The sequence below is a fragment of the Triturus cristatus genome, chromosome 8 (genome assembly GCF_964204655.1).
Source record: "Triturus cristatus chromosome 8, aTriCri1.1, whole genome shotgun sequence".
NCBI lineage: Eukaryota > Metazoa > Chordata > Amphibia > Caudata > Salamandridae > Triturus > Triturus cristatus.
Window position 1 is genome coordinate 451,845,115 of NC_140591.1, and position 26,368 is coordinate 451,871,482.

Below are 26,368 nucleotides of genomic sequence, written 5' to 3' on the forward strand. Positions count from 1 at the left end.
TGATTAAATAGCGACGCAGGCCTAGCGGTGGCGCAACACCACAGGCTCCCCCTCCCAGCAAATAAGGAACCCAGGTTGAGAACATAGCATGCAGGGCCCTGGAGCGCGGACGTAGCACCAACTGACGCCTCAATCAGTGAACATAGGGCCCGGAGAGAGAGGGCCAAGGCGCCAAAAGCTCCCTGCCTCTGAATTAGAATGCCGCCCCGGGAAACATCATCACGCCCGGGGCTGGGGCACCTAGCAGCCATTGCAAGACACAACGGAGGAATCAGAGAGCCTCGCATTCCCCCCCTCGATACAGTGCTACATCAAAAGGCAATTCTCTGAATAGGCTAGGTAGGGGGCAAACCCCTTACGTGCCTGTGGGGAACCAGTGCGATCCTTCATGAACACACGGAGCGAAGGAAACTACACAGACTATCCAGGGCACTGTCTTAGAAGACTATTCCCACACCAGCAAGACAAAGAGACATTACAGGCAAGCACAGGGGGGACGAGAGCTACCCAAACCGAATCCCCACCAATCAAAAACTGAACAAGCTACCACACAAAAGCAGACCAACCCGGTGACACTGCTCCTCTGACTTGGCCAGCATGGTGCAGTCATATGTGGGGATGCATATAATTCTGACACATTCCCAGGTCTACCAATGTTGTAAAATCAGATGATGTGTCAGAATCTATGGGTGGATGTGTGGGAGCACCCAAGCTCCACCCAGAGGCGCAACTAGAGCCATATTTCGGGGGGGGGGGGGCTAAGAAAAGATTTCGGGGGGGGGGCTGAATCTTTAAGCAATAGGCAGAGTGGAGCTGATTTCGGGGGTGGGGGGACTTAATCTAGGCAGAGTGGAGCTGCAGGGGTTCTTAGAAGGGGTGAAACAACAGCAAGGCCTCATTAACATGCAAATAGTCTTTTTAAAGACCTGTGAAGTGCTCGGGTGCGGCTGTGTGTGTGCCCGGGAAGCTGTCTTATCCTGGGCTGCCACACACGACGGGGGGGGGGGGGGCGGCTGAAGCCCTTTGAGTCCAATGGGTGTTGCGCGTCTGGCTCCACCCATGGTACGCCTTTCTGCCACAGAGTACCGCAAGGCAGCACAATTCGCTAGTGGCCATGCGTGCCTCGATAAATATCATTTAGGTTTTACGTCGCTCTTGCGTACCCTTGCGCAGAGCAAGGGTGACGCAAATCCTTGATAAATATGTCCCTGAGTTGGGAAGGAAGGAAATCACCAGCTTCATCGAGGAAGGGAGATGCAGGGAGGACCCACTTCCTAGATGCAAAGTGAGGGAAGGGAAGGCTCACGTGGAAAGAGGGAGAGAGAAATGAATGCACAGACTAGGTGTGTGAACCAGTGAGCACTCACGCTCATCCTCACTCACACTTTCATGCCGCTTTGCCAATAGTCACTCCTGATGAGGTCCATGTACTGGAAGCTTCCAGTGTAGTAGTTGGGGTCAGATCCTTCTAGAAACAATGTCTCCACCGGTGCTTAGATGCGTGTCTAATAGTGCAGCTTCTATTAGTGACACAGGTCTACACTGCCACAAGAGTGTGGGAGGAGTGACAGGAGGAACAGTGAGGCAGGGGAGAAATTAAGAGTGAAGCAATAAAAATGCTATGTTCATGCCATTCTACCAACAGGTATCACTTCCTGTGAATCTGAAGATTACAGGCAAAGAAGGTTTGAATTTTCTGTCAGAGTGTGCTGAATCTGGTCTTTCATACAGGTCAGTTAACTTCAGATCGGCACTCTCGGAAGGCCATGAGTCCATTGATGGTAAACCTGTGGGTATGCATCCCCTAGTGTGTAAATTACTCAAAGGTATTAGGGTGGCTAATCCACCTCGTCCCAGGTATTCAACGTTATGGGACGTCTGCAAGGGTCTCTCCTTACTCGAATCTTGGCCGGATAATAAAGATTTGTCTTTGAAGCAGTTATCGGCCAAGCTCACCATGTTGTTGTGTTTAATCTCATGTCGCAGAGTGTCTGATGTGCACGCTCTGGATCTGGCGGGAAGAATGTTCTCCCCACAGGGTGTCTCTTTCATCATTAGGAGACGGACAAAAACGTTCAGTTGAGTATCCTGCTTTTCCACACAATGTTAAATTATGTGTTTTGCAATGTTTAAAGGTTTATGAGGAACGCACTCTTGCGCATAGGTCTGACCCCTTGGATCAATTATTGTTAGCGATTCAAAAACCTTTTAGACCGGTTTCAGCTGCCACCTTGGCTTGGTGGGTCAGATGGGTAATGTCAGAAACAGGCATTGATATTTCTGTGTTTGTTGCTCATTCCGCTAGAGGCGCCATGGCCTCCAAAGCACACGTTAGGATCTTGTTTAGAAGATATCCTGAAAGCTGCTGACTGGTCTTGCAGTTCAATGTTTAAGGTGTTTTATTAAAAGCCTGTTTCGCATGTTTCATCGGTTGTTATTGATGAGCTTTGAACCAGCGTAAGCAGAAGCCTCCGATCCTGCCATAGAATACAGAATTTTCCAGCTATAGCGACAAGAATTTTAGATTCTGTTAAGGACACGGAGGCGAGGATTATCCCACCCGTTGGGACAGTTAATATCAACTGCTAAGTTGAATATTTTCTATATTCATAATTTGTTAATACCCACCCTGAGAAGTCAAACCTTGTGGGTTCCCTATTTTCAAACCTATTTCTTTTTCAGGGAACGATTCTAAACAGAACTAAGTCGCGGATCCGGTTGGAGATGGACCACCTCGTTGTTGGAGGATGGATGTGGCTCCCAGGATTCATGGAATATATTCTCTGTTGAGAACTGGACTCTGCTGTTTGGCTCTCTGTTGAGAATTGGAACTGTTTCTTCGTTCAGACATTATAGACTGGTTTTGCAAAGAAAGAGTAAGCCAGGATGGTGCCTCTCTATTTTGTTCACTATGATGTGTTGCCATTGGCTGTTTGAGGAGGCATGGTTCAAATGTTTGAGCGTTTGACATCCTTTCTTGCCTGTGTGTACAATACATTCTTAACACTACCCTCTGATAAGCCGAACTGCTCAGCCCAGGTACCAATTGGTTGTACAAAAGGTTGTTACTTTGTTATTTTATTACTAGAACCAAGAATCACTTAGTGCAGGTAGGTTTTACAGTTTGTGAAAGCAGTTGTGTACTTTACAGTATTAGGAATGCTTTCTGTAGATGTCAATCAAATACAGTTGTATGCTTTTGAAGTGCTGCGTTATACAGTTCAATGCAATAGATAGAACGTACTGTGCAATCCTATGGAGGAAAACAATGTTAAACAGTTTGAGTTTGAGTTTAAAATATTTGTAAAGCGCACGGACACCTAACGGTTTCATGGCGCTATGAAGTACTGAGCCCAAGAGGACAAAAGGGTCAGGAGGAGGGGAAAAATAGAGCAATTATAGTGGGAAAAGCAAGGTTTTGAGCGCCTTGCGAAAATGTGGGTATTGAGTGGAAGATCTGAGATGGGTGGGGAGAGAGTTCCAGAAGACGGGGGCAAGTGTGGAAAATTTCGTGCCCCCCCACTTTTTACACCTGAAGCGGGAAACTGTCAGCAGTTGTAGAGAGGATGAGCGTAATTCCCTGACGGGGACGTAGGTTTTGATTTTCGAGGAGACGAACGCAGGGGCTGCGCCGGCCCGTGCTAAAAAGGTGATGCATCCTATCTTGAACTGGACTCGTTCTCGTATAGGGAGCCAATGCAGGGACCTCAAGAGCGGAGTGGCATGGTGGAGTTTGGCCAGATTGTGGACCAGGCGGGCAGCCTGGTTTTGGATGAGTTGTAGTCGGCGCATGCTGTAGGCAGGCATGCCGTAGTATAGAGCGTTGCCATAGTCTAGGCGGGAAATTACCATCGCCAGGACAATGAGTTTTAGGGCAGAAAAAGAAAAGAAACAAGAGACTTTGCGGATGGTGCGGAGTGAGAGAAAGGAGGAAGAGACAACGGAGTTGACCTGGGAGTGCAGAGTGAGTTGGTCGTTCAGTTTGATCCCTAAAGTCTTCACGGAGGAAGAGGGAAGAGGGGAGGGACCTAGGGAAGGGGGCCAAAAAGACGAGGTCCAGGGACTGGTGCAACCACCTGTCAGAACCAGCTCAGTTTTGTCTGGGTTTAACTTCAGGTGGTTGTAGTTCATCCAGTCCTGGATAAAGATCATAATCGACTGGAAATTCGCCATAGACTCAGGAGAGGGGGACAAAGTAAAAATAAGCTGGAGGTCATCTGCGTAATTGTAGACGGAGACCTCCATTTCCTGAAGAGCAAAGATGAGAGGGGCAATGTACAAATTAAATAAAAGAGGAGAGAGGGAAGAACCCTGGGGGACCCCGCATTGCACCTTCCGGAGGTCCGCAGAGTAGTCGCCTAAGCGAACAGCCTGGGTGCGGTCCGTCAGGAAGGAGGACAGCCAGACCAAAGCTGAGCCACCGACCCCCGCCGCTCCGACACGGGAAAGTAAGATGGAATGATCAACCGTGTCAAAGGCGGCAGAAAGGTCGAGGAGTACCAGGGCCTGGGGATGGTTAGTGTCCATACCTTCTCTGAGGTTGTCAAGGACTGATAGCACTACGGACTCCGTGGAGTGAGCGGGGCGAAATCTGGCCTGACGGGGGGCTAGAACTCCATTTTCCTCCACAAAGGTACTGAGAGTTCTGGTGACATGGCGCTCCAGCACCTTCCCAAGGAAGAGCAGCAATGAGATGGGGCGGTAATTAGCGAGAGCGGAGGGGTTGGCGCCCGGTTTTTTGAGGATAGGGACGATGATGGCCGATTTAAGGGGTTAAATGACAATGCCCTGGGACAATGAGCTATTGAGAAATTCGAGAGGAGGCTCCGCACAGATCGAGTAAATGTGCCTCAGGTTATGGGCCGGACAGGGGTCAAGAGGAGAGCCTGATTTAATCAGGGGAAGGAGGGAGAGAAAGGCTTCCTCAGTCAAGGGAGGGAAAGAATCGAGGCGTGCCGCGACTGATGGACACTGAGGGTTGACGAAAGAAGGGGGGGGCAAAGGGATATTGGCTTTAATATTAGAGATTTTGTCCAAAAAGTAAGAGTTTAGAGAGTCACATAGATCCTGGGAGGGGGTGGGTTTGAGAGTGGCTCTGTCGGAATAAGCAAGGTCATGGACAATAGAAAAAATTTCTCTGGGCTGGTTTTCAGCAGCTATGATTTTAGAAGAGAAGTAGGCCGTCTTCGTAGCCAAAATAGTTTTTTTATATTGAGACAGGAGGATGGTATACTGGATTTTAAGGTTAGGGCAGTAGTCACGTCGCCAGGCCCGCTCGGCATGGCGGACTGTGAGTTTTAGTGCCTTGAGTTCCTCGTTGAACCAGTGGTTGGCGTCGTTCGCACGTCTGGAGGACACCCGCCTAAGGGGAGCGACAGAGTCGCAGCCTGACAGGAGCCAGGAGTTGATGGAATCGGCTTGTGCAGAGGAAGACAAGCCGTGTAGGTCCGGACTGACAGCCAGGAGGGTGGCGGAGAGGGCAGGCACGTCGACCTTGCTCCATGAGCGCGCCCAGGTGTTTTTGGGGAGAGAGGGCTTGGAGATTAGGCTGAGGTGTAAGGAAAAGGACAACAAGAAGTGATCGGACCAGGTGCAAGGGGAGATGAGCAGGGAGGCTAGGGGGCAATTTAGGGACCAGATTTGATCTAGGATATGGCCGTGAATATGGGTGGGGGAGTGAACGTGAGGATCAAAGTTGAGGGAACAGAGGGTGTCTGAGAAGTCTTTCGAAGACGAGCATTCGGCAGGGTCGGACGGCCAGTAGTTAAAATCACCTAGTATCAAGATAGAGGCGTTGTTGACCGCTAGAGTGGCCACTAGATCTAGGAAGCCAGGGAGAAAGGGTGGAGAAGGTTGGGGGGGACGGTACATGAGCAGGCAGGTGAGTGGGACTCTAAGGGAAAGAGAGCGAACGACTAAGAAGTCTGAAGATCCAATGGGAGGAAAGGATGACAACTGAAAGGAGAGTTCTTTGCGGGCAATCAGGGCGACGCCGCCTCCCAATTTGCCGGAGGGACGGTCGGCGCGCAGAGCATAGTAAGCAGCAGGGAATGCAGCTAATAATGAAGGAAGGGAGCTGTCGCAAAACCAGGTCTCTGTTAGGAATAAGAGATCCGGTTTGTGCGAATCCAACAGTGTGAAGAGTTTGTGGCAGTGCTTAACTGCTGATCTGGTGTTAAGATAATAGACGGACAGGATAGTGGGGGCAGGGGGGGCAAGAGGGACGGGGGAAGGGAAGGGTGAGGGCAACTGGAGGGGGGGGTGCAAGACCGTCAGTCCCAGTCTGTCAATGTGCGACATCACAGAGGCCTCCAGAGGCCACAGGCCTTGGAGGGTGTGTAGCTGAGTGGAAGAGTATTGAACAGGCAGGGCATGATGGGTGGCCCCTGGGCCCGGTCGGAAGATGCACATGATTTATGGATAGGTGGGATGGCGGCGGGGGGGGGGGGGGGGGCGCGTGGCCTCAGAAGGGGGCGTGGCCTCCGGCCTCGCGGAATGGCGGCAATGCAAGCTTTGGATTAGATGCCGCGTCAGCGCAGGATCGTCTACGCGAGAGCAGCTGGGCAGGGAGCAAAGTAAGTAGCTTAAACAAATATGCAGTGACAATCAAAAGGTGAGAGCTTTTAAAAACAAAGTCCTGCTCCCGGCTTCCGCCTCAGGAGCTCAATACTTAGTGGGCAGACGCTAGCAGTCGGCGTCTATTTGTGAGTTGGCGGCGGGGGGGGGGGGGGGGTGGCGTGGCCTCAGAAAGGGGTGTGGCCTCCGGGCTCGCAGAATGGCGGCAATGCAAGCTTTGGATTAGATGTCGCGTCAGCGCAGGATCGTCTACGCGAGAGCAGCTGGGCAGGGAGCAAAGTAAGTAGCTTAAACAAATATGCAGTGACAATCAAAAGGTGAGCTACAAACCAAAACTGGGTCCTGGCTCAAAAAGCTCAGCTGGACTGAGCCCAATTAACAGAAAAAACAGAACATACTGTCCAGGCTGAGAATCACTACAACCAATCCCTTATTATAACTCCTATCATGAGAAGTAAAACATGAAAGGAGGGCTTTATGAATTTCCTTTTGCTTAGAAGAACATTTATTGCTTATTTCTCATTTTTCTCTTTTTGTGCGTTCAACAATTGTTCATTGCACATTCACATTTTACAAAAAACATCCTAGTATTTATACAAATGTATTAAACAACACTAAACGATAGTCTTGATCCCCTGTGTAGAGGTTTCAAACTGCATTCATTCATCAAACATTCATGGCCGATTCATTCATACACACACTCGACCTACACTGAACAAAGCGGTCCTAATGACACCTCTCCTTTTGGAAAAAATTCACTAACATACTCTATATATGTCATAATACTTTTTCTTTTTTTATACAATGAAAATCCAAAAGAACGTTTTTAGTAGGAGCCTCTCAAATGGGTGCAAAAAGGACCAATCTGGTCTACGCGTTTCGAACCTCTATCTTTTGAGGTTCTCTTCAGGACCAACCAATTTCTGTAACAAAAAAACAACAAACCCTCTTTAGATAATTAGAACAACTCAGGACCTCTAGAGAACCATCAACGACTGAGCTCACCCACCTTAGAAAAGTGCGTAAATGGGGAACCTTAACTATCCGTGACTCATCCAACTCGCCCTGGGGCTGTGAAAAACAAATAGAACCCACTTATATCATCATTCTTTCTGTTAAAAACGTTTACAAGACAAACATAGAAACAACTGTAAGCGTCCATTTGGCTCACCCTTTGAAGTGAATCTGTTATCGTGATGGGACAGCCGAGTCCTACAAGAGATTATAGACTTGTGTCAGCCGGAGTATAACTGGGTCCCCCCGATCTCTTACTCTTGTAATGAATACAATATTGGCTTACCCAATTGTGAGACGGCTGTCTTCTTAGCCGGCTACCTCGGAGGACGAACTTCTTTTCTACCTAAGTGCGAAATGAACACTATTTGGTATCCTCTTTACGATCTAAACGGACTGCGCAAAAAAACCAAGTCAGACCAGAAGCGGCCGCTTACCTATGTAAGTTTACGTAATCGTGTCACGTTGAAATCCCGTGCCGGCATCTAAAACAAAAAGGCGTAAGATATCGCCATTAGTTGTGCTCGGCTAGTAATATCCATAGTGTCTACGGAGCTGTCAAAAGAATGTAAAAACCGCTCACCGAGATGACTTCACTCCTCCAGCGTTTCGCGGCTCCGTTAGTCTGTCAGTGATGCTTCAGGAAGCACTGAGGCGTGTAACGGCTGATTCCTCCCGGGTCATAAACTGCCGATGGCTCATGGGAATTGTAGTCTAATATGCTGATAGTTCAGAGCAGGGTGGGATATCGGGTTTCTTGATGGAAGGCTGATTTGCCAACTTTCTTAAACAGTACCTCTATGGCATGACACCATCATAAGTTCGGAAAAAGGCACGCGTGATGCGGAAAAGCCTGTTAGACTTCGGTAGTACAGTTGAACAAGTGGTCACATGGCATAAAAGGAAGACCTCAAATTACGGCATCATAATCTTGTGAATTACACGGTCTACAACATTGGTCTAAATATCTCCGCTATCTCATTTAAACCATTGGTTGCCGTATTGAATTTCATAATGAGTAATGCTTCGCGCTGACTCAAATGGCCCTCCAAATCCCCCCCACGGGGGTCTCTCTCAATTTTAGACAGCACTGTCCATTTAAAGTCTTCCTCCCTGTGTGTTTTTGTCACCCAGTGGCTAACTAGTGGAGCATTTTCCACTCGTCGTCGAATCCTCGACTTGTGCTGGGTGATGCGCTGCTGTACCTCCTGGGTGGTCTTTCCGATGTAAAGCTTTGGACATGGGCAAGTTACTGCATAAACAACATTCCTAGTTTTACAGTTTGTAAATGCCTTATGCTTCCAATGGATATTGTTGAACATGAAGGCATCTCCTTCAATGGTTTGATCACAGCATGTACAGGTACCACATTTGTGGTGTCCAACAATTGGTGGTAGATCTAGCATACTTCTCAGAGTCGGGGTCTGTTGTTTCGGTAAAGCCGCTCTCACAATATAATTGGCTATACTTTTCTCTTTTTTATATGCAAAAAGAGGAGGAATAGAAAATTCCTCATGGAGATCTTTGATCAAATGCCAATTAGTGAGGATCAGTTTTCGAAGTTGATGTGTGTTAGGGCAAAACGTAGTGACACAAACTGGTCTATTGGCCATTTTCTTTGTTTTTTGCTCCAACAGTGTTTCCCTTGGTGTCCAGCATGCTCTCTTAAGGGAATGTTTCAGTAACTTTTTCGGATATTCCCTCACCAATAAGCGATCTTTCAGTTTGTTCGCATGAGCAAAGTATTCCTCTTTATTTGAACAGTTCCTGCGAATCCGCAGGAACTGGCCGTATGGCAAATTCTGTCTCAGACTTCGAGGATGGTTGCTGGTGTAATGGAGCGCCTTATTCCTGTCAGTCGATTTTCTAAAAAGTGTGGTCTCTAGATGTCCATCCGATGCCTCCACTTTTACATCCAAAAATGTGATTGATTTGTTTGATGACGAACAACTGAACTTAATGTCATTAGACCGTCCGTTAAGCCATCCTACGAACTCATCCAGTGATTGTTGTGTGCCTGACCAGATTAAAAAGATGTCATCAATGTATCGCATGTAACTAGAAATGTTTGCCGAGTACGGGTTGTTGTTATATATGAAATTATTTTCATATAGGCCCATATATAACACCGCTAGTTCCGGGGCGAAGGGACACCCCATAGCCACGCCTTTTGTTTGGAAAAAGAACTGTGAGTCGCATGTAAAATAGTTCTTGGACAATGAAAATTTGGCAAGTGCCAAGATAAATTCCATGGGTACTTGGACCGGCTGTTCTCTTTTGCCCAAGAACCACTCTAAGGTCTCTAATGCTTGGTCCTGGGGAATTTGGGTATAAAGTGATACTACGTCCAGTGTGACCATCAGTTGTCTTGTGTTGTCAAATTGGACGGGTGCTATTCTGTTTAGGAAGGCTGTGGTATCTTTAAGGTGGGCCGGAATTTCACCAATGAAAGGTTTCAGGAAGAAGTCAATATATTGAGCCACTGGCTCAATAAGTGACTCACAACCTGACACAATCGGTCGGCCTGGGGGGTCAAGTTCGCTTTTATGTAATTTGGGCAGAACATAGAAAACAGGTGTTCTAGGGTTCTTATTCTGTAAAAAAAGTTCGTTCTTTTGTACCAAAAAACCCTTGTGTGAACCCTTCTTCGATGATTTGGAATAGTTGGTTTTGTAATTCCTTTGTTGGGTCCTTGGGAATTTTTCGATAGCAATCAACATCCTCTAACTGGCGTAACACCTCTTTCTTGTATTTATTCACATCCCAAATCACAATTGCACCCCCTTTATCCGCCTGTTTGACCACTACCGATCTGTCATTCTTGAGGTCCATCAAAGCATCTTTCTCTTGTTTGGCTAAGTTGTACTTAACGTAGCCTCTTTTGCCTTCCATTGCCTGTATCCCAGATAGAACGGTTCTTTCAAAGGTACTGATTTCTTTAGGTATTTTAGGGCCTGAAGGGCAGAAAGAAGATTTTCTCCTCAGTCCTGTTACCTCTGTTGTGGCAACTTCAGGGGAGTCCGAAAAAAACGTTTTAAGACGAATTTTGCGACAAAACTCCATTGTTTCCAACTTCATTTTCACAAAGTCTGTTGGTCTAGATGGAACAAAGCTTAATCCTTTCTCTAGTATTGACATTTCAGCTTCTGTTAGAATTTTATCAGACAGGTTGAATATTGGCGAGGAACTTAGCTCCTGTAGTACTGTCGTCGTGACCTCATTTCCCATGGTTGGGAATATCGTAAGCGTCCTCTGCCTTGCCGTTGGCCTCGGGCTAAAAAATGTACCCCTTGGTTTGATATTTGTGGATCCTGATTTTGTTGATTTAGCCTTGGATTTTGATTTGCCCTGGTGTTGGCGTCCGTTTCCTCACCAGAGGACGATGATGATTCCGAGAAGGTGATGAATTTCTTTCGCGACCGGCCTCGATAATTCTGAAGATAGTTTCTTGAATCGTTTTTGGTGTAGAAATCTTTATTTAGATAAGGATAAGTTGATTCCAACGAAAAATTCTTTTTGTCCGACTCAAACTTATTGCTTTTTTGAATGACTGTATAGTCTTTGAACTCCGATATCTCCTTTTCAACCTTTTCCAGTAGAGCTTTTGCGTCAGTTAAGTGTGGATTGTTTTTAATTTCTGCCTCCAAGTCCGCAATCTCTTGTAATTGTACCAGTGACAGCCTGTGTGCTGTCTCAACAGTTAGCACCATTAGATCCCGGCTACATTTCGTCTCGATGCAGCTGTATCCTTTCTTATAAACCGGCTCATCAATGAACACGGCCAGGATATTACGTATCTGTAATCCCGATGGGATTGTCCCTTCCCTTAAATGTTGTAGTAAGAAGTGCCCATGAAGGTCCGTCCTAATTTGTTTTTTGCGTAATCTAGTTAGTTTGTCTGATTCATTCTGAGTTTTTGCAGTGACACTTAAGGTGGCTGATGCAAAGACTGGTGGTTCTCGCATTAAATTCTGAATATGTTCTTCACTGTAAGCGAAGGCATCTTTTTCTGCCATCGCACACTAATACTGAGGATAACAATAACTAAAACATACAATGACCTGTTAGACAAATAATGACAAGACAATTTCACACAACCGTCCGGTACACGCACAACACATGTATTTAACAACAGAAGTTGCTTAAGCCTGGTGGTCCCTTTTTAACCACTAGCACAACCTCGCGGGCCTCTGCCCGCTCCTAAAGCTACAAACCAAAACTGGGTCCTGGCTCAAAAAGCTCAGCTGGACTGAGCCCAATTAACAGAAAAAACAGAACATACTGTCCAGGCTGAGAATCACTACAACCAATCCCTTATTATAACTCCTATCATGAGAAGTAAAACATGAAAGGAGGGCTTTATGAATTTCCTTTTGCTTAGAAGAACATTTATTGCTTATTTCTCATTTTTCTCTTTTTGTGTGTTCAACAATTGTTCATTGCACATTCACATTTTACAAAAAACATCCTAGTATATATACAAATGTATTAAACAACACTAAACGATAGTCTTGATCCCCTGTGTAGAGGTTTCAAACTGCATTCATTCATCAAACATTCATGGCCGATTCATTCATACACACACTCGACCTACACTGAACAAAGCGGTCCTAATGACACCTCTCCTTTTGGAAAAAATTCACTAACATACTCTATATATGTCATAATACTTTTTCTTTTTTTATACAATGAAAATCCAAAAGAACGTTTTTAGTAGGAGCCTCTCAAATGGGTGCAAACAGGACCAATCTGGTCGACGCGTTTCGAACCTCTATCTTTTGAGGTTCTCTTCAGGACCAACCAATTTCTGTAACAAAAAAACAACAAACCCTCTTTAGATAATTAGAACAACTCAGGACCTCTAGAGAACCATCAACGACTGAGCTCACCCACCTTAGAAAAGTGCGTAAATGGGGAACCTTAACTATCCGTGACTCATCCAACTCGCCCTGGGGCTGTGAAAAACAAATAGAACCCACTTATATCATCATTCTTTCTGTTAAAAACGTTTACAAGACAAACATAGAAACAACTGTAAGCGTCCATTTGGCTCACCCTTTGAAGTGAATCTGTTATCGTGATGGGACAGCCGAGTCCTACAAGAGATTATAGACTTGTGTCAGCCGGAGTATAACTGGGTCCCCCCGATCTCTTACTCTTGTAATGAATACAATATTGGCTTACCCAATTGTGAGACGGCTGTCTTCTTAGCCGGCTACCTCGGAGGACGAACTTCTTTTCTACCTAAGTGCGAAATGAACACTATTTGGTATCCTCTTTACGATCTAAACGGACTGCGCAAAAAAACCAAGTCAGACCAGAAGCGGCCGCTTACCTATGTAAGTTTACGTAATCGTGTCACGTTGAAATCCCGTGCCGGCATCTAAAACAAAAAGGCGTAAGATATCGCCATTAGTTGTGCTCGGCTAGTAATATCCATAGTGTCTACGGAGCTGTCAAAAGAATGTAAAAACCGCTCACCGAGATGACTTCACTCCTCCAGCGTTTCGCGGCTCCGTTAGTCTGTCAGTGATGCTTCAGGAAGCACTGAGGCGTGTAACGGCTGATTCCTCCCGGGTCATAAACTGCCGATGGCTCATGGGAATTGTAGTCTAATATGCCGATAGTTCAGAGCAGGGTGGGATATCGGGTTTCTTGATGGAAGGCTGATTTGCCAACTTTCTTAAACAGAACCTCTATGGCATGACACCATCATAAGTTCGGAAAAAGGAAAAAGGCACGCGTGATGCGGAAAAGCCTGTTAGACTTCGGTAGTACAGTTGAACAAGTGGTCACATGGCATAAAAGGAAGACCTCAAATTACGGCGTCATAATCTTGTGAATTACACGGTCTATAACATTGGTCTAAATATCTCCGCTATCTCATTTAAACCATTGGTTGCCGTATTGAATTTCATAATGAGTAATGCTTCGCGCTGACTCAAATGGCCCTCCAAATCCCCCCCACGGGGGTCTTTCTCAATTTTAGACAGCACTGTCCATTTAAAGTCTTCCTCCCTGTGTGTTTTTGTCACCCAGTGGCTAACTAGTGGAGCATTTTCCACTCGTCGTCGAATCCTCGACTTGTGCTGGGTGATGCGCTGCCGTACCTCCTGGGTGGTCTTTCCGATGTAAAGCTTTGGACATGGGCAAGTTACTGCATAAACAACATTCCTAGTTTTACAGTTTGTAAATGCCTTATGCTTCCAATGGATATTGTTGAACATGAAGGCATCTCCTTCAATGGTTTGAGCACAGCATGTACAGGTACCACATTTGTGGTGTCCAACAATTGGTGGTAGATCTAGCATACTTCTCAGAGTCGGGGTCTGTTGTTTCGGTAAAGCCGCTCTCACAATATAATTGGCTATACTTTTCTCTTTTTTATATGCAAAAAGAGGAGGAATAGAAAATTCCTCATGGAGATCTTTGATCAAATGCCAATTAGTGAGGATCAGTTTTCGAAGTTGATGTGTGTTAGGGCAAAACGTAGTGACACAAACTGGTCTATTGGCCATTTTCTTTGTTTTTTGCTCCAACAGTGTTTCCCTTGGTGTCCACCATGCTCTCTTAAGGGAATGTTTCAGTAACTTTTTCGGATATCCCCTCACCAATAAGCGATCTTTCAGTTTGTTCGCATGAGCAAAGTATTCCTCTTTATTTGAACAGTTCCTGCGAATCCGCAGGAACTGGCCGTACGGCAAATTCTGTCTCAGACTTCGAGGATGGTTGCTGGTGTAATGGAGCGCCTTATTCCTATCAGTCGATTTTCTAAAAAGTGTGGTCTCTAGATGTCCATCCGATGCCTCCACTTTTACATCCAAAAATGTGATTGATTCGTTTGATGACGAACCACTGAACTTAATGTCATTAGACCGTCCGTTAAGCCATCCTACGAACTCATCCAGTGATTGTTGTGTGCCTGACCAGATTAAAAAGATGTCATCAATGTATCGCATGTAACTAGAAATGTTTGCCGAGTACGGGTTGTTGTTATATATGAAATTATTTTCATATAGGCCCATATACAACACCGCTAGTTCCGGGGCGAAGGGACACCCCATAGCCACGCCTTTTGTTTGGAAAAAGAACTATGAGTCGAATGTAAAATAGTTCTTGGACAATGAAAATTTGGCAAGTGCCAAGATAAATTCCATGGGAACTTGGACCGGCTGTTCTCTTTTGCCCAAGAACCACTCTAAGGTCTCTAATGCTTGGTCCTGGGGAATTTGGGTATAAAGTGATACTACGTCCAGTGTGACCATCAGTTGTCTTGTGTTGTCAAATCGGACGGGTGCTATTCTGTTTAGGAAGGCTGTGGTATCTTTAAGGTGGGCCGGAATTTCACCAATGAAAGGTTTCAGGAAGAAGTCAATATATTGAGCCACTCAAAAGGTGAGAGCTTTTAAAAACAGAGTCCTGCTCCCGGCTTCCGCCTCAGGAGCTCAATACTTAGTAGGTATGTACTCTACTTACTTCCCCAGGCTTTGGGGGTTTAGGATAACAGAGGGCACGGTTCAAGACCAGGTACTGCACCACCAGCGGCACTGGGGATGCCGGGTGCAGATGTCACTGGGCCCAGTGTTATCCAATTAAGCCGGAGGGCACCTCGAAGAGGCACTGGTTGCAGGTAGATACCCACAGTTTTAGGCCAAATTCCCCAGGGCTGAAGTGAGCATGGGGGAGGGCGGGCTCAAAGCAGCACCAATGCTACAGCGGCACAGGGGCGGACGGTTGCAGGGTGCAAATCAGCATCGGGCACCCAATGCTTTCCAATGGAGGTTGTCTGTTTTGGAAAAGATGCTGCAAGCTTGGACCAGGAGGCCAAACGAAGGAGACCAACGACTGGGCAGCTGGTGGATACCTGGGAAAAGTTGGCTGGGCTTCCCAAAGTCGGGGCAGAGGATGCAGGGGTGCCTTTTGAGGTCAGGACTCCTCAGCTGGATCCGTGTTTTGTCGGGGGAAGGGGTGACCATTCAAACAGAGGCTGCAGGCGTCGACTGGGGGTCCTGGAGCGGTCAGCCACCGATGCAGACGAGGTCAGGATCGCCGGGGAGCGTTTACTGGATAGGCGAGTCACTAACTCGGTCCGTGGGTGTCGGGTGCAGAGTGTGCTGGGGACACAGATCTGCCTGGATCCAGGTCTTTGAAGTTGGAGTTTCTTTGTTGGACAATCTGGGTCCTTGGGAGACAAGTCTTTCTGGAAGCTCTTCGGTCCTGTAGTGAGGGCTGCGATTTAGGTACATACATTGCTATGTTAGCATAAGCTCGTTGGATGCTAGAAAGCCATCTTGCCACTTTTGCTGCTTTTGCACACGACACTGCAGATACATGTTATTATTTGAAAACTGCTTGCTCGCCTTTTTCTTCACATGAGAACTGTCTGTTGTTCACATCCCTAGACGTGCGCTGCGACCTTGGTCTGAACATTGTGTAAAGAAACAGTCTGGGTCGCCAGACAATGCATGTTTTTGAGTTCAGGTTGATCGGCCCACTATTTAGCCATAACACGCACACAGCTGCAAATACCTGAAGGTCGAGTGCCTTTAATATTGCAGTCTGCATGCCTTACACACACATTCGGAAGAAGAGCTTTTCCAGGAGCAGAGCACACCTGATCCTGCGATGTGATTCCACTAAGCTGATTTTTACAGTATGGGGTTCCCCATTCAAGCCTAGAGACCTTCTACTAGTCTAATAATATTAGTTTACTAGCGAAAGGAAGGTGGCTGTATTCCACTGTCATTTATACTATGATTTCTCCTTTCATTTTCTATGGTATTGTAACAATGCTGATTGTTTTGATTTTAATCATTTGTCTGCTTATGTTAGCCAAAGTACTGCATCTTAGGACACGTAGTTTATAAAATAAACCTTTTAAACTTTACCGTGTCTCTGATTACTCTTGTTGTGGACTGATATGAGAATAATTACGAACAGGTATTTCTAATGCCCACCATGCCTGAGAGTACTCTAAGTCGCTTGTTCTGGGTTGTCTATACATTGGGACCTCCGAGATAATACGGATAACGAATGGGACACTGATGCTGGTCGGATAGGGGTTCTGGGTTCTGAGGTGAGTTTTTGGTACACCACAATTCACTGAGGTCCTGGTTTCCTGCGCATAGTTCTGTGCATGAGCAGAATCCCTGCAACATGGCGCACCTAACGTTTGGTCTTTTGATTTGAAACGCATTAGTAGTGCTTATATTAGTCCACGACACCCTCACTTTTGTTTCCGGATAACGGGAGTGACGGATTTAACCTACCTATTGGTAGCCTAATAGGTTCTTACAAGCTTGTTCATTAAAAAGGTTTTTGGTATATCTGAACCCTTGTGCTCCTGTAAAATCCATTGTCGTTCTATGGCGGTCGATATTGCAGCGCATAGCCGAAGGGATTGCTGTTATTTTTGTGGTCAGCGCCGATGCAGCATATACTTACGAGTTGTTTTACTCTTGGGTGACTTTGCCGGCAGTGAGTGCGGATGATGATACGTTTCACTCCTATACTGCCACACAGCTCCCTGCAAACTATACGCCATATAGGACACAAGAAATTCCTATCTCTGCCTGGCAGCATAGCATTTGGTTTAATGGCGCCCTTCCCCATGCGGTTACACTGGCTAGAATGGGCCCTTTGTCTATTCCAGGGGCCACGTGGCCGGTGCTGGCCGGATTGACGCCTCATCTCCGCTATCAGACGGTGGCGGTGGCTGAGTTGCGTGTACTTCACACAGCCCTTATTACAGTACATAGGGCTTTGGTGCAGTACGTTTCATGCAACGTGCAGGTGGGGTCACCTGCTGTTGCGGGACAACCAGCTGAGCACCACGCAGTGGTTATCAGTCCTGTTATGGTTAATTCGGTAATGGGCAAGCGCCCCCAAAATAAGGATGAATTACCTTATTGGCTTGCTGAGAAATTTGACCAACTGGAAGCGGTTTTTCCGCATACTACTCCTGTGGAGAAACACAGGATACTCACCATTAGTTCGCCGAAGGACTTAGTCCCATAAATGGACGATTGTGACAACTGGGGCAAAGTCTTTGCCGCGACATACTCGAAGTGCTTCGGCACTCCGTCTATGTCTGTGCTTCCCTCCGTCATCAAACGTGTTCAAGACAATCACGGTGTTACTACCACCGGCTGGTGGTCATTCCTCCTAGTTTGATCTTCTTTTGATATCTATATATAGACACACACACACATATATATATATATATATATATATAGATATATACACATATATCTAAAGTATAGTTAGGCTGTCTGGTTTTAGGTTTAAACCTATAATAACTGATAAAACCCCATCGGAAGGGAAATAGCCCTCACCAGTGTAAACATATCAACACTGAAAAAAAACCTGCACAACCACAGACTAAATGCCATTCAAAGAAAGGAAAAGGAGAGTGAAAGAGTCATTTTTAATTCTTTCTGAAGGGGCCAATACAATGTAACTTTGTTATATAAGGTAGCAGTAAGAAAGACTGGGCTAACATTACTCTGCTTGAGTTTTGTTGTTTAGGGAAGTCACCAAAATATAGTTTCTTCTTCCTTTTTTCAGTTTTGTGGTCTTTGGTCTACAGATACAGGGGTTAGAAGCATATTTAGGTGTTGTTTGTTTATTTTATAAACTGTAGAGAATCAGGAAACATCAAAATCATATTTGATTTTTGGGCTACGTTTGAGTCTTTCATTGATAAGAAAAATTTAGGTTTCATAAGAATCTTTCCCAATATGTAACATCACATTTACCCACAAAGAATGGATAAAAACATGATACCAAGTAAAAGAAGGAATTCCCTGGTGGAAAACTAGAATGGATACTTAAGTTATTATAATAGATACAATCTACAGCCCATACTCTAGAACATGTACAATGTCAAATTAAACCATAACAATTTAAAATGATGAAAGGAATATGCTACTTACCAGTATGCATCTGTTCTTGGCATGTAGAGCTGCAGAGTTGTACACTTAGCATAGATCGCCATCTGGTGTTGGGCCCGGATGTTTGCAGTTTGTTTTTGTCTTTTGGACAGTCTTTGGAAGTCACGAGTTCGGTGACTCCTCCTTCGGTCCGTACTGCGCATGGGCTTCGGCTCCATCCTCAGATTGTTTTTCGCCAACAGGGAAATGATGGAGCGTAGTAATAACAGTGAGAAACCCATGTGTGTTGTATGTAAATAAGATGGACTGGAACGGATACAGGTAGCCGGGGAGGCGGGTGGGCGTGTACAACTCTGCAGCTCTACATGCCAAGAACAGATGCATACTGGTAAGTAGCATATTCCGTTCGAGGCATATGAGCTGCAGATTGTACACTTAGCATAGATTATATAGCAGTACCCAACCTTAGCGGCGACCACCGGTATCCGTTGCAGTAGTTTGAAACAGTGTCTTTAGTACAGCCTGGCCCACACTAGCTTGCTGCTTGGAATGCACATCTACACAGTAATGTTTTGTGAAGGTGTGTGGTGTTGACCATGTGGCTGCTTTGCAGATGTCATCTAAGGGTATGTTCCCTAGAAAAGCCATAGAAGCCCCTAACTTTCTAGTAGAGTGGGCTTTAGGTGGAACAGATAATGTTCTTTTTGCCTTTTGATAGCAAATTTGTATACATTTGACAATCCACCTAGCTATCCCTGATTTAGAAATGGGGTTGCCTTTGTGTGGTGGAGAGAAGGAGACGAATAATTGTTTAGTCTTCCTGAAAGGTTGCGTTCTCTGTATGTAGTACAGTAAAGCCCTTTTAACATCAAGTGTGTGTAAAGCCCTTTCTGCAACAGATTGAGGTTGCGAGAAGAAGACAGGTAATTCCACCGATTGATTAAGATGGAAGGGGGAAATGACCTTAGGCAGAAACTTCGGATTTGTACGAAGTATGACCTTGCTGTGATGTATTTGTAGAAAGGGTTCCTGTATAGTGAACGCTTGTATTTCACTAACCCTTCTAAGGGAAGTAATAGCCACGAGAAAGGCTGTTTTCCAAGTGAGGAACTGTAGCTCACATGTATGCATTGGTTCGAAGGGCGGACCCATTAGCCGTGTCAGAACTACATTTAGATTCCATACAGGGGAAGGTGGTGCCCTGGGAGGAGTTACTCGTTTAAGGCCTTCCATAAAGGCTTTAATCGCGGGCACTCTGAAGAGTGATAAATGCTGTCTGTTTTGTAGATAAGCAGCGATCGCTGCTAGGTGTAGGCGTATGGATGAATATGCCAGGTTACACCTATGAAGATGGAGCAGATAGCATATGATGTGCTGTATGGATGCATCTAAAGGGTTGATTGTATTGTTACGGCAGTAAATTACAAATCGCTTCCACTTTGCGGCATAGCATGCTCTAGTGGTAGGACGTCTGGCTTCCATGATGATGTTCATGCAATCAGGGGGAAGGTTAAGGTATCCAAATTCTAAGATTTCAGGAGCCAGATCGCAAGGTTGAGCTGAGCTGGGTCCGGGTGCCTGATTTCTCCATGGTTCTGGGTTAGGAGATGTGGGGATAGTTGCAGTTTTTGATGTGGCACCACTGATAGTTGTAGTAGTGTGGTGTACCACGGCTGCCTGGCCCACGTTGGAGCTACCAGTATGAGTGTGAGGGAGTGTTGTTGTAGCTTCCTTACCACTAATGGAATTAGTGGGAGAGGTGGAAAGGCGTATGCAAATCTGCCTGACCAGTTCATCCATATCGCATTGCCTTTGGACAATGGGTGTGGGTATCTGGCGGCGAAGCTTGGGCATTTTTTGTTCTCGTGGGTGGCGAAGAGGTCTATTTGAGGATGCCCCCACTGTTGGAAGAATGGGTGAAGAACTTGTGGATGCAGTTCCCATTCGTGTAGTTGTTGCGTTTGTCTGCTGAGCAGATCTGCAATGGTGTTTTGTACGCCTGGAACGTGCTGCGCCAGGAGAAAGATGTTTTGAGGAATTGCCCATCTCCATATGCTCTGGGCTAAGCGGGAGAGCTGGGGAGAGTGTGTCCCCCCCTGTTTTTGGATATAATACATTGCAGTCATTGTCTGTGCGAATGAGGACTGCTTTGCCTGAAATCAGTTTTTGGAAAGATTTTAGGGCTAGAAAGATCGCCAAGAGCTCCAGATGGTTGATGTGGAGCGATTTTTGCTGTGGCGTCCATAGACCTTGCATTGTGAGGTGTAGGAGGTGCGCTCCCCAGCCGGAGAGCGATGCGTCCGCTGTTAGGATCACTTGAGGAACCGGGTCCAGGAACGGCCGCCCTCTGGAGAGGTTTGTGGTGTTCCACCACTGCAGAGAGTGATGGGTGCGGCCGTCCACCAACACCAGATCCGTCAGCTGACCCTGGGCCTGGTTCCACTGTTGTGCTAGGCACTCTTGAAGTGGACGCATGTGGAGTCTTGCATGGGGCACTATGAAAATGCAAGACGCCATCATTCCTATGAGCTTCATGAACACTCTTGCTGGAAGAGAGTGTTGAGGAAGGAATGTTTTGCGTAAGGCTTGAATGCTTGTGATTCTGGCTGAATTTGGGTAGGCAATACCCTTGGAGGTGTCTATAGTGGCCCCGAGATATTGCTTTGTGTGAGATGGTATGAGGTGGGACTTTTGGTAGTTCACCGTGAAGCCCAGCTGGTGGAGCAGTTGAATAGTGCTGTTTGTATGTTGCACAGATTGGTGGTAGGACGCGGCTTTTATGAGCCAGTCGTCTAAGTAAGGGAAGACGTGAATATGTTGACGTCTGAGGTGTGCTGCTACTACCGCTAGGCATTTGGTAAACACCCGTGGTGCGGTTGTGACCCCGAAGGGGAGAACCGTGAATTGGTAATGCTGCCCGTCCACCACGAACCTGAGGTACTTCCTGTGAGAGGGGTGTATTGGAATGTGAAAGTATGCGTCTTTCAAGTCCAAGGTGGTGAGAAAGTCTCCCTGACAGAGGAGCGGGAGGACTTGTTGTAGGGTGACCATGTGGAAATGGTCTGAATGTATGTAGGCATTTAGAGGCCTGAGGTCTAGAATGGGCCTGAGGGTCCCGTCTTTCTTTGGTATTAAGAAATATAGGGAGTATACCCCTAGATTTTGTTGAGTGACGGGGACCTGCTCTATAGCGTGTTTCTGGAGGAGAGAGAGTACCTCTTGTTTGAGTAGTGTGGAATGTTCTTGAGACATTGGACGGTGCCTTGGTGGGATATTGGGTGGGGTAGATGTTAGCTCGAGGCAGTACCCTGACCGAATGATTTGGGTCACCCATTTGTCCGATGTTATGGACTCCCATGCGTGGATAAAGTTTTGTAGTCTGCCCCCGACCGGAGTGGGATGGTCTGGGGGGAGCTGAGGGAAGTCATTGTGCGGGTGTGGTGGCAGAACGGGTGGTGTTAGTTTTGCCCCTGCCCTTATTGTTGTTGCCTCTGTAACCACCTCTTTGATTGCCCCTTGAAAAGGTATTTTGAGGAGGGGACTTGTAGGAGGTAGAGGCGCTATCGGTGGAGAAGCCTCTGCCTGAGCCACGAAAGGACGAGCGTCGAAAGGAACGCTTAGAAGCTTGTGTTTGGAGTGCTCCCATAGACTTTGCTGTGTCTGTGTCCTTTTTCATTTTCTCCAATGCTTCGTCCACCTTTGGCCCAAAGAGAGTTTGTTGGTCAAAGGGGTGATTGAGTATGGATGCCTGGACTTCAGGTTTGAACCCTGAGATCCTGAGCCAGGCATGGCGACGAAGCAGGACACTAGTATTAATAGCTCTAGAAGCAGTGTCGGCTGCGTCGAGGGCACATTTAATGGAGGTATTTGTAATTAGTTTACCTTCCTGTATGAGTTCATGAGCCCTACGCTTGTGTTTGTCAGGAAGGTGCTGCATAAGAGCCTCAAGTTCATCGTAATGTGCTCTATCATAACGCGCAAGCAGTGCTTGTGTATTCGCAATGCGCCACATGTTTGCAGCTTGGGAGGCGGTGCGTTTGCCAGACGCGTCTAAAAGTTTTGATTCTTTGTCTGGTGGCGGGGCTTCTCCTGAGGACTGGGAGTTAGCCCGCTTTCTAGCTGTGGAGACAACTAGGGAATCTAGGGGAGCAGGGCCCTTAATGTATGCAGGGTCTGTGGGTGCCGCCTTGTATTTTTTCTCTATCCTGGGGTTCAGTACCCTGGCCCTGACAGGGTCTTTGAACACCTCTGTAGCATGCTTGGTGACACCCTTAAGCATAGGCAAAATGGCTGTGGTTTTGTCCTGAATGTCAAAGGTATCCAGTAGGAAGTCGTCTTCCACTGGTTCGGTATGCATGTCCACCCCATGGTAGTGTGCTGCTCTCTGCACTAAATGGTGGAACCCCAAGGAGTCTTCTGGGGGAGACGGCCTAGATGGGTATAGGTCGTCCTGAGGTATATCAGGTACGTCAGGGTTGTGGTAATCTTCCCATGGGTCAGGGGTCCCCGGTGGAGTGGGGCCCATTGGGGCATCCGCTGGGTCATAATCAGGGTCCCCATAATCCGGATCTGGTGACGGGGTTGGGGAGCGATGAGGTAATGGTGGCGGAGACCTGGGAGGGGGAGGGGGTGGAGGAGGTGGAGGAGGTAGAGGAGGATGTAGTGGGGAGGGCACTCTGAGAGGAGAGGTAGCCGAGTCTTTCCGTTTGGGTGGTGGAGGAGGAGCTGGAGTGTCAAGGCGTCGTTTTTTGACAATTAAAGTCAATAGCCCAGTCCTTGGATCTTTAGACAAAGTCTTTTGCAAAGGGTCTGGTGTAAATAGGGCCAGTGGTGTTGGATCATCCGCTGGCGCCGATGGCTTCGGAGCCGAGGGCTTTGATGGTTTATGCGCCTTTTTTGGGGCCTCCGGTGTTTTCGGCGTCGAAGGAGTTTTCGGCGCCGGAGCGTCGGTGCCGACAGATTTTTGCTTGTGTTTGGTCGGCACCGAGAGTCCAGGCTTCGGCACCGGTGGCTTCGGAGTCGAGCTGGGTATTGTTTTCTTCGGTGCCGGATGTTGTTTTTCGGCACCAGGCGTCGGCTGGCTCGAGCCCGAGCTGCCGTGAGACTTTTGTGGCTTCGACACCGGGCCCGAAGGTGGGGTGATAGAAGCTTTGTGCTTGGTTTTGCCCAGGCCTGCAGGCGAGGGTGTAACCTGAGTCTCTTTTGTTTTGGGCGCGGGGGTGGGAGGGGGTACAGTACTCACGACCCGCTGCGCCGGTGTGATGTCCTCCACGTCGGAGTCGTCGGCCTCGGAAGCGCTGACGACGTCGTCCTCCTGTTCGGTGTGTAGTGGCCCCGAAGCTTCGGCGTCGTCTCCGAAGATGTCCGGTGGGGCTGCAGAGGATGAGTGCGCCATGGTGCGTCGAGCTCTTCGATCCCGGATGGTCATCTTCGATCGAAAAGACTTACAGGCGGGGCAGTCTCTGGCCTCGTGTTCTGGAGAGAGGCACAGGTTACACACCTGATGGAGGTCGGTGTGGGGAAATTTAGACCCACATTTTGGGCACTTTTTAAACGGAGTCCTTTCCATCGGCTGTGACCGGAGTCGAGGAGGGCCCGAAGGCCGGTGCCGATGTACGGGATGGAGAAAGTGCCGCTTCGAGAGATGAAGATGATGAAGAAAACTCGAAGAAACGAGGATTTTCCGTCGAGGCTGGAACCGTAGAAGTTCGAAGCCGGAGCACGAAGTATCACATCCGAGCCCGATGGCGGAAAAAAACAATCTGAGGATGGAGCCGAAGCCCATGCGCAGTACGGACCAAAGGAGGAGTCACCGAACTCGTGACTTCCAAAGACTGTCCAAAAGACAAAAACAAACTGCAAACATCCGGGCCCAACACCAGATGGCGATCTATGCTAAGTGTACAATCTGCAGCTCATATGCCTCGAACAAATATTTTATTTTATATAAAAAACACAATTAAAAATTAAAAGAGATTTTTTGTTTATGTTAACACCAAACATGTATAATACTACCAATGCATAAACACATTATGCAAGCTTGTGAGATTAGAGAGTTAATGCACAAAACTCCGATGCAAGATATGATGATCACAGTAAAAACAATTGTGTCTAATTTCTATCCTTAACCCATAAACTTAAGAGAGACAAAGACAGACAGTTTGTTTTGTCATTTATGTAACACATCCATTTTTAAGATTTCAAAAAATCTCTTCTTAGGAACAATCTAGTTGTAAAGTATCTCAAATAAAAGCTATTCACACAGATTGTGTTAAATGTAGCGTCGACGCGTTTCGATGGTTTTGACTAATAATCCATCTTTATCAAGACCAAAATAACGTCCCTCTTGTTATAGGCAATGGTTGGTTGCCGTTGTTAATCACTCCTTATGTCATGTCACGCGGTTCCCAAATATATTAATAAAGTTGAGGATCTGCACTTATGTTGCCCTACTTTTTTTCTGATGTTAACACTGGTTTCTGGCTATAGTCTGGCTGGGTCCCTGCTAATCAGGGCCCCAGTCTCTCTGTTCTCTCTAAACGACTTGGAGTGCATATTAGATGCACTAGTGATTGGTTACTGTGGTGCCTTATGAGCCCCTAGTATATGATACCTTAGGTACTAAGGGCATAGGTACTTTACAGGCATACCAGGGGCTGAAGCATGTATTATGCCACCCCTGGGAAGCAGACTATATCTGACACCTCAGGCCTGCTACTGCAGCCTGGGTGAGGTAGTGTTAGCACTCCTCACAGAGGTATAGGTTCCTATATCTCACCATACACACACATATAAACCTATCAGTCACCACTACAGTAGGCACTATCAATCCTGAGGGCAGGGTGCTTGGTTTACAATGTGAGGGGATGCCTCTGCCTGAGCAGGGCCCCTCTGCAGCTGGCAGGGTCTATTCCCTGTGGCTGTTTGTGGATGCGGTTAAACCATATACTCTTAAGTGCATTATAGCCTCCCGGTAAATGCTAACTTTGGAATGACTGCATCAAAACATGTTGTGTTTGGTGTCAAACAACTTGGAATCATACCCCTTCTAGAGGGGACGACATGTACCCACTGGGGAAACACGGTAGAAATCTGAAAGAGCCCTGGCATCACAAAATGGATGCCACCAGCACAGACACTGGGCTGCCCTCCTGCTGCTGACCGAAACTCGCAGTGGAGGAGGCCCAACAATAGGCATCCTGTCACAGGGAGGTGTCACCACCTTAGGTACCAAGGGCATAGGTACTTTACAGGCCTACCAGGGGCTGAAGCATGTATTATGCCACCCCAGGGAAGCAGACTAAATCTGACACCTCAGGCCTGCTACTGCAGCCTGGGTGAGGTGGTGTTAGCACTCCTCACAGAGGTATAGGTTCCCATATCTCACCATACACACACATATAAACCTATCAGTCACCCCTACAGCAGGCCCAATCAATCCTAAGGACAGGGTGCTTGGTTTACAATGTGAGGGGGTGCCTCTTCCTGAGCAGGACCCCTCTGCAGCTGGCAGGGTCTATTCCCTGTGGCGGTTTGTGGATGCGGTTAAACCATATACTCTTAAGTGCATTATAACCTCCCGGTAAATGCTAACTTTGGAATGACTGCATCAAAACATGTCGTGTTTGGTGTGAAACAACTTGGAATCATACCCCCAAACCAGTAACTGGTGTGGGAGTATGATCCCACCCTCTAGAGGGGACGACATGTACCCACTGTGGAAACACAGTAGAAATCTGAAAGAGCCCTGGCATCGCAAAATGGATGCCACCAGCACAGACACTGGGATGCCCTCCTGCTGCTGACCAAAACTCTCAGTGGAGGAGGCCCAACAATAGGCATCCTGTCACAGGGAGGTGTCACCACCTTCCAGACAGGATTTAGTG

The 26,368-nt window shown here is 47.0% G+C and overlaps 1 protein-coding gene across 3 annotated transcripts in view; it reads right to left on the reverse strand.

The window, feature by feature from the left end:
• Nucleotides 1–12,285: 12,285 nt before the first annotated feature.
• Nucleotides 12,286–26,368, reverse strand: part of LOC146802300 (N-fatty-acyl-amino acid synthase/hydrolase PM20D1-like) — a 257,866-nt gene continuing 243,783 nt past the window's right edge. For 2 of the 3 annotated variants that reach the window (XM_085621870.1, XM_085621866.1), the window contains one exon: nt 12,286–12,397. In XM_085621870.1, the coding sequence (XP_085477996.1) occupies nt 12,301–12,397 (97 nt within the window). In that variant the 3' untranslated portion in view covers nt 12,286–12,300. Of the gene's footprint in view, nt 12,398–12,499; nt 12,546–26,368 lie in introns of those variants that run through there. The other variant, XM_085621867.1, reaches the window with a different exon arrangement.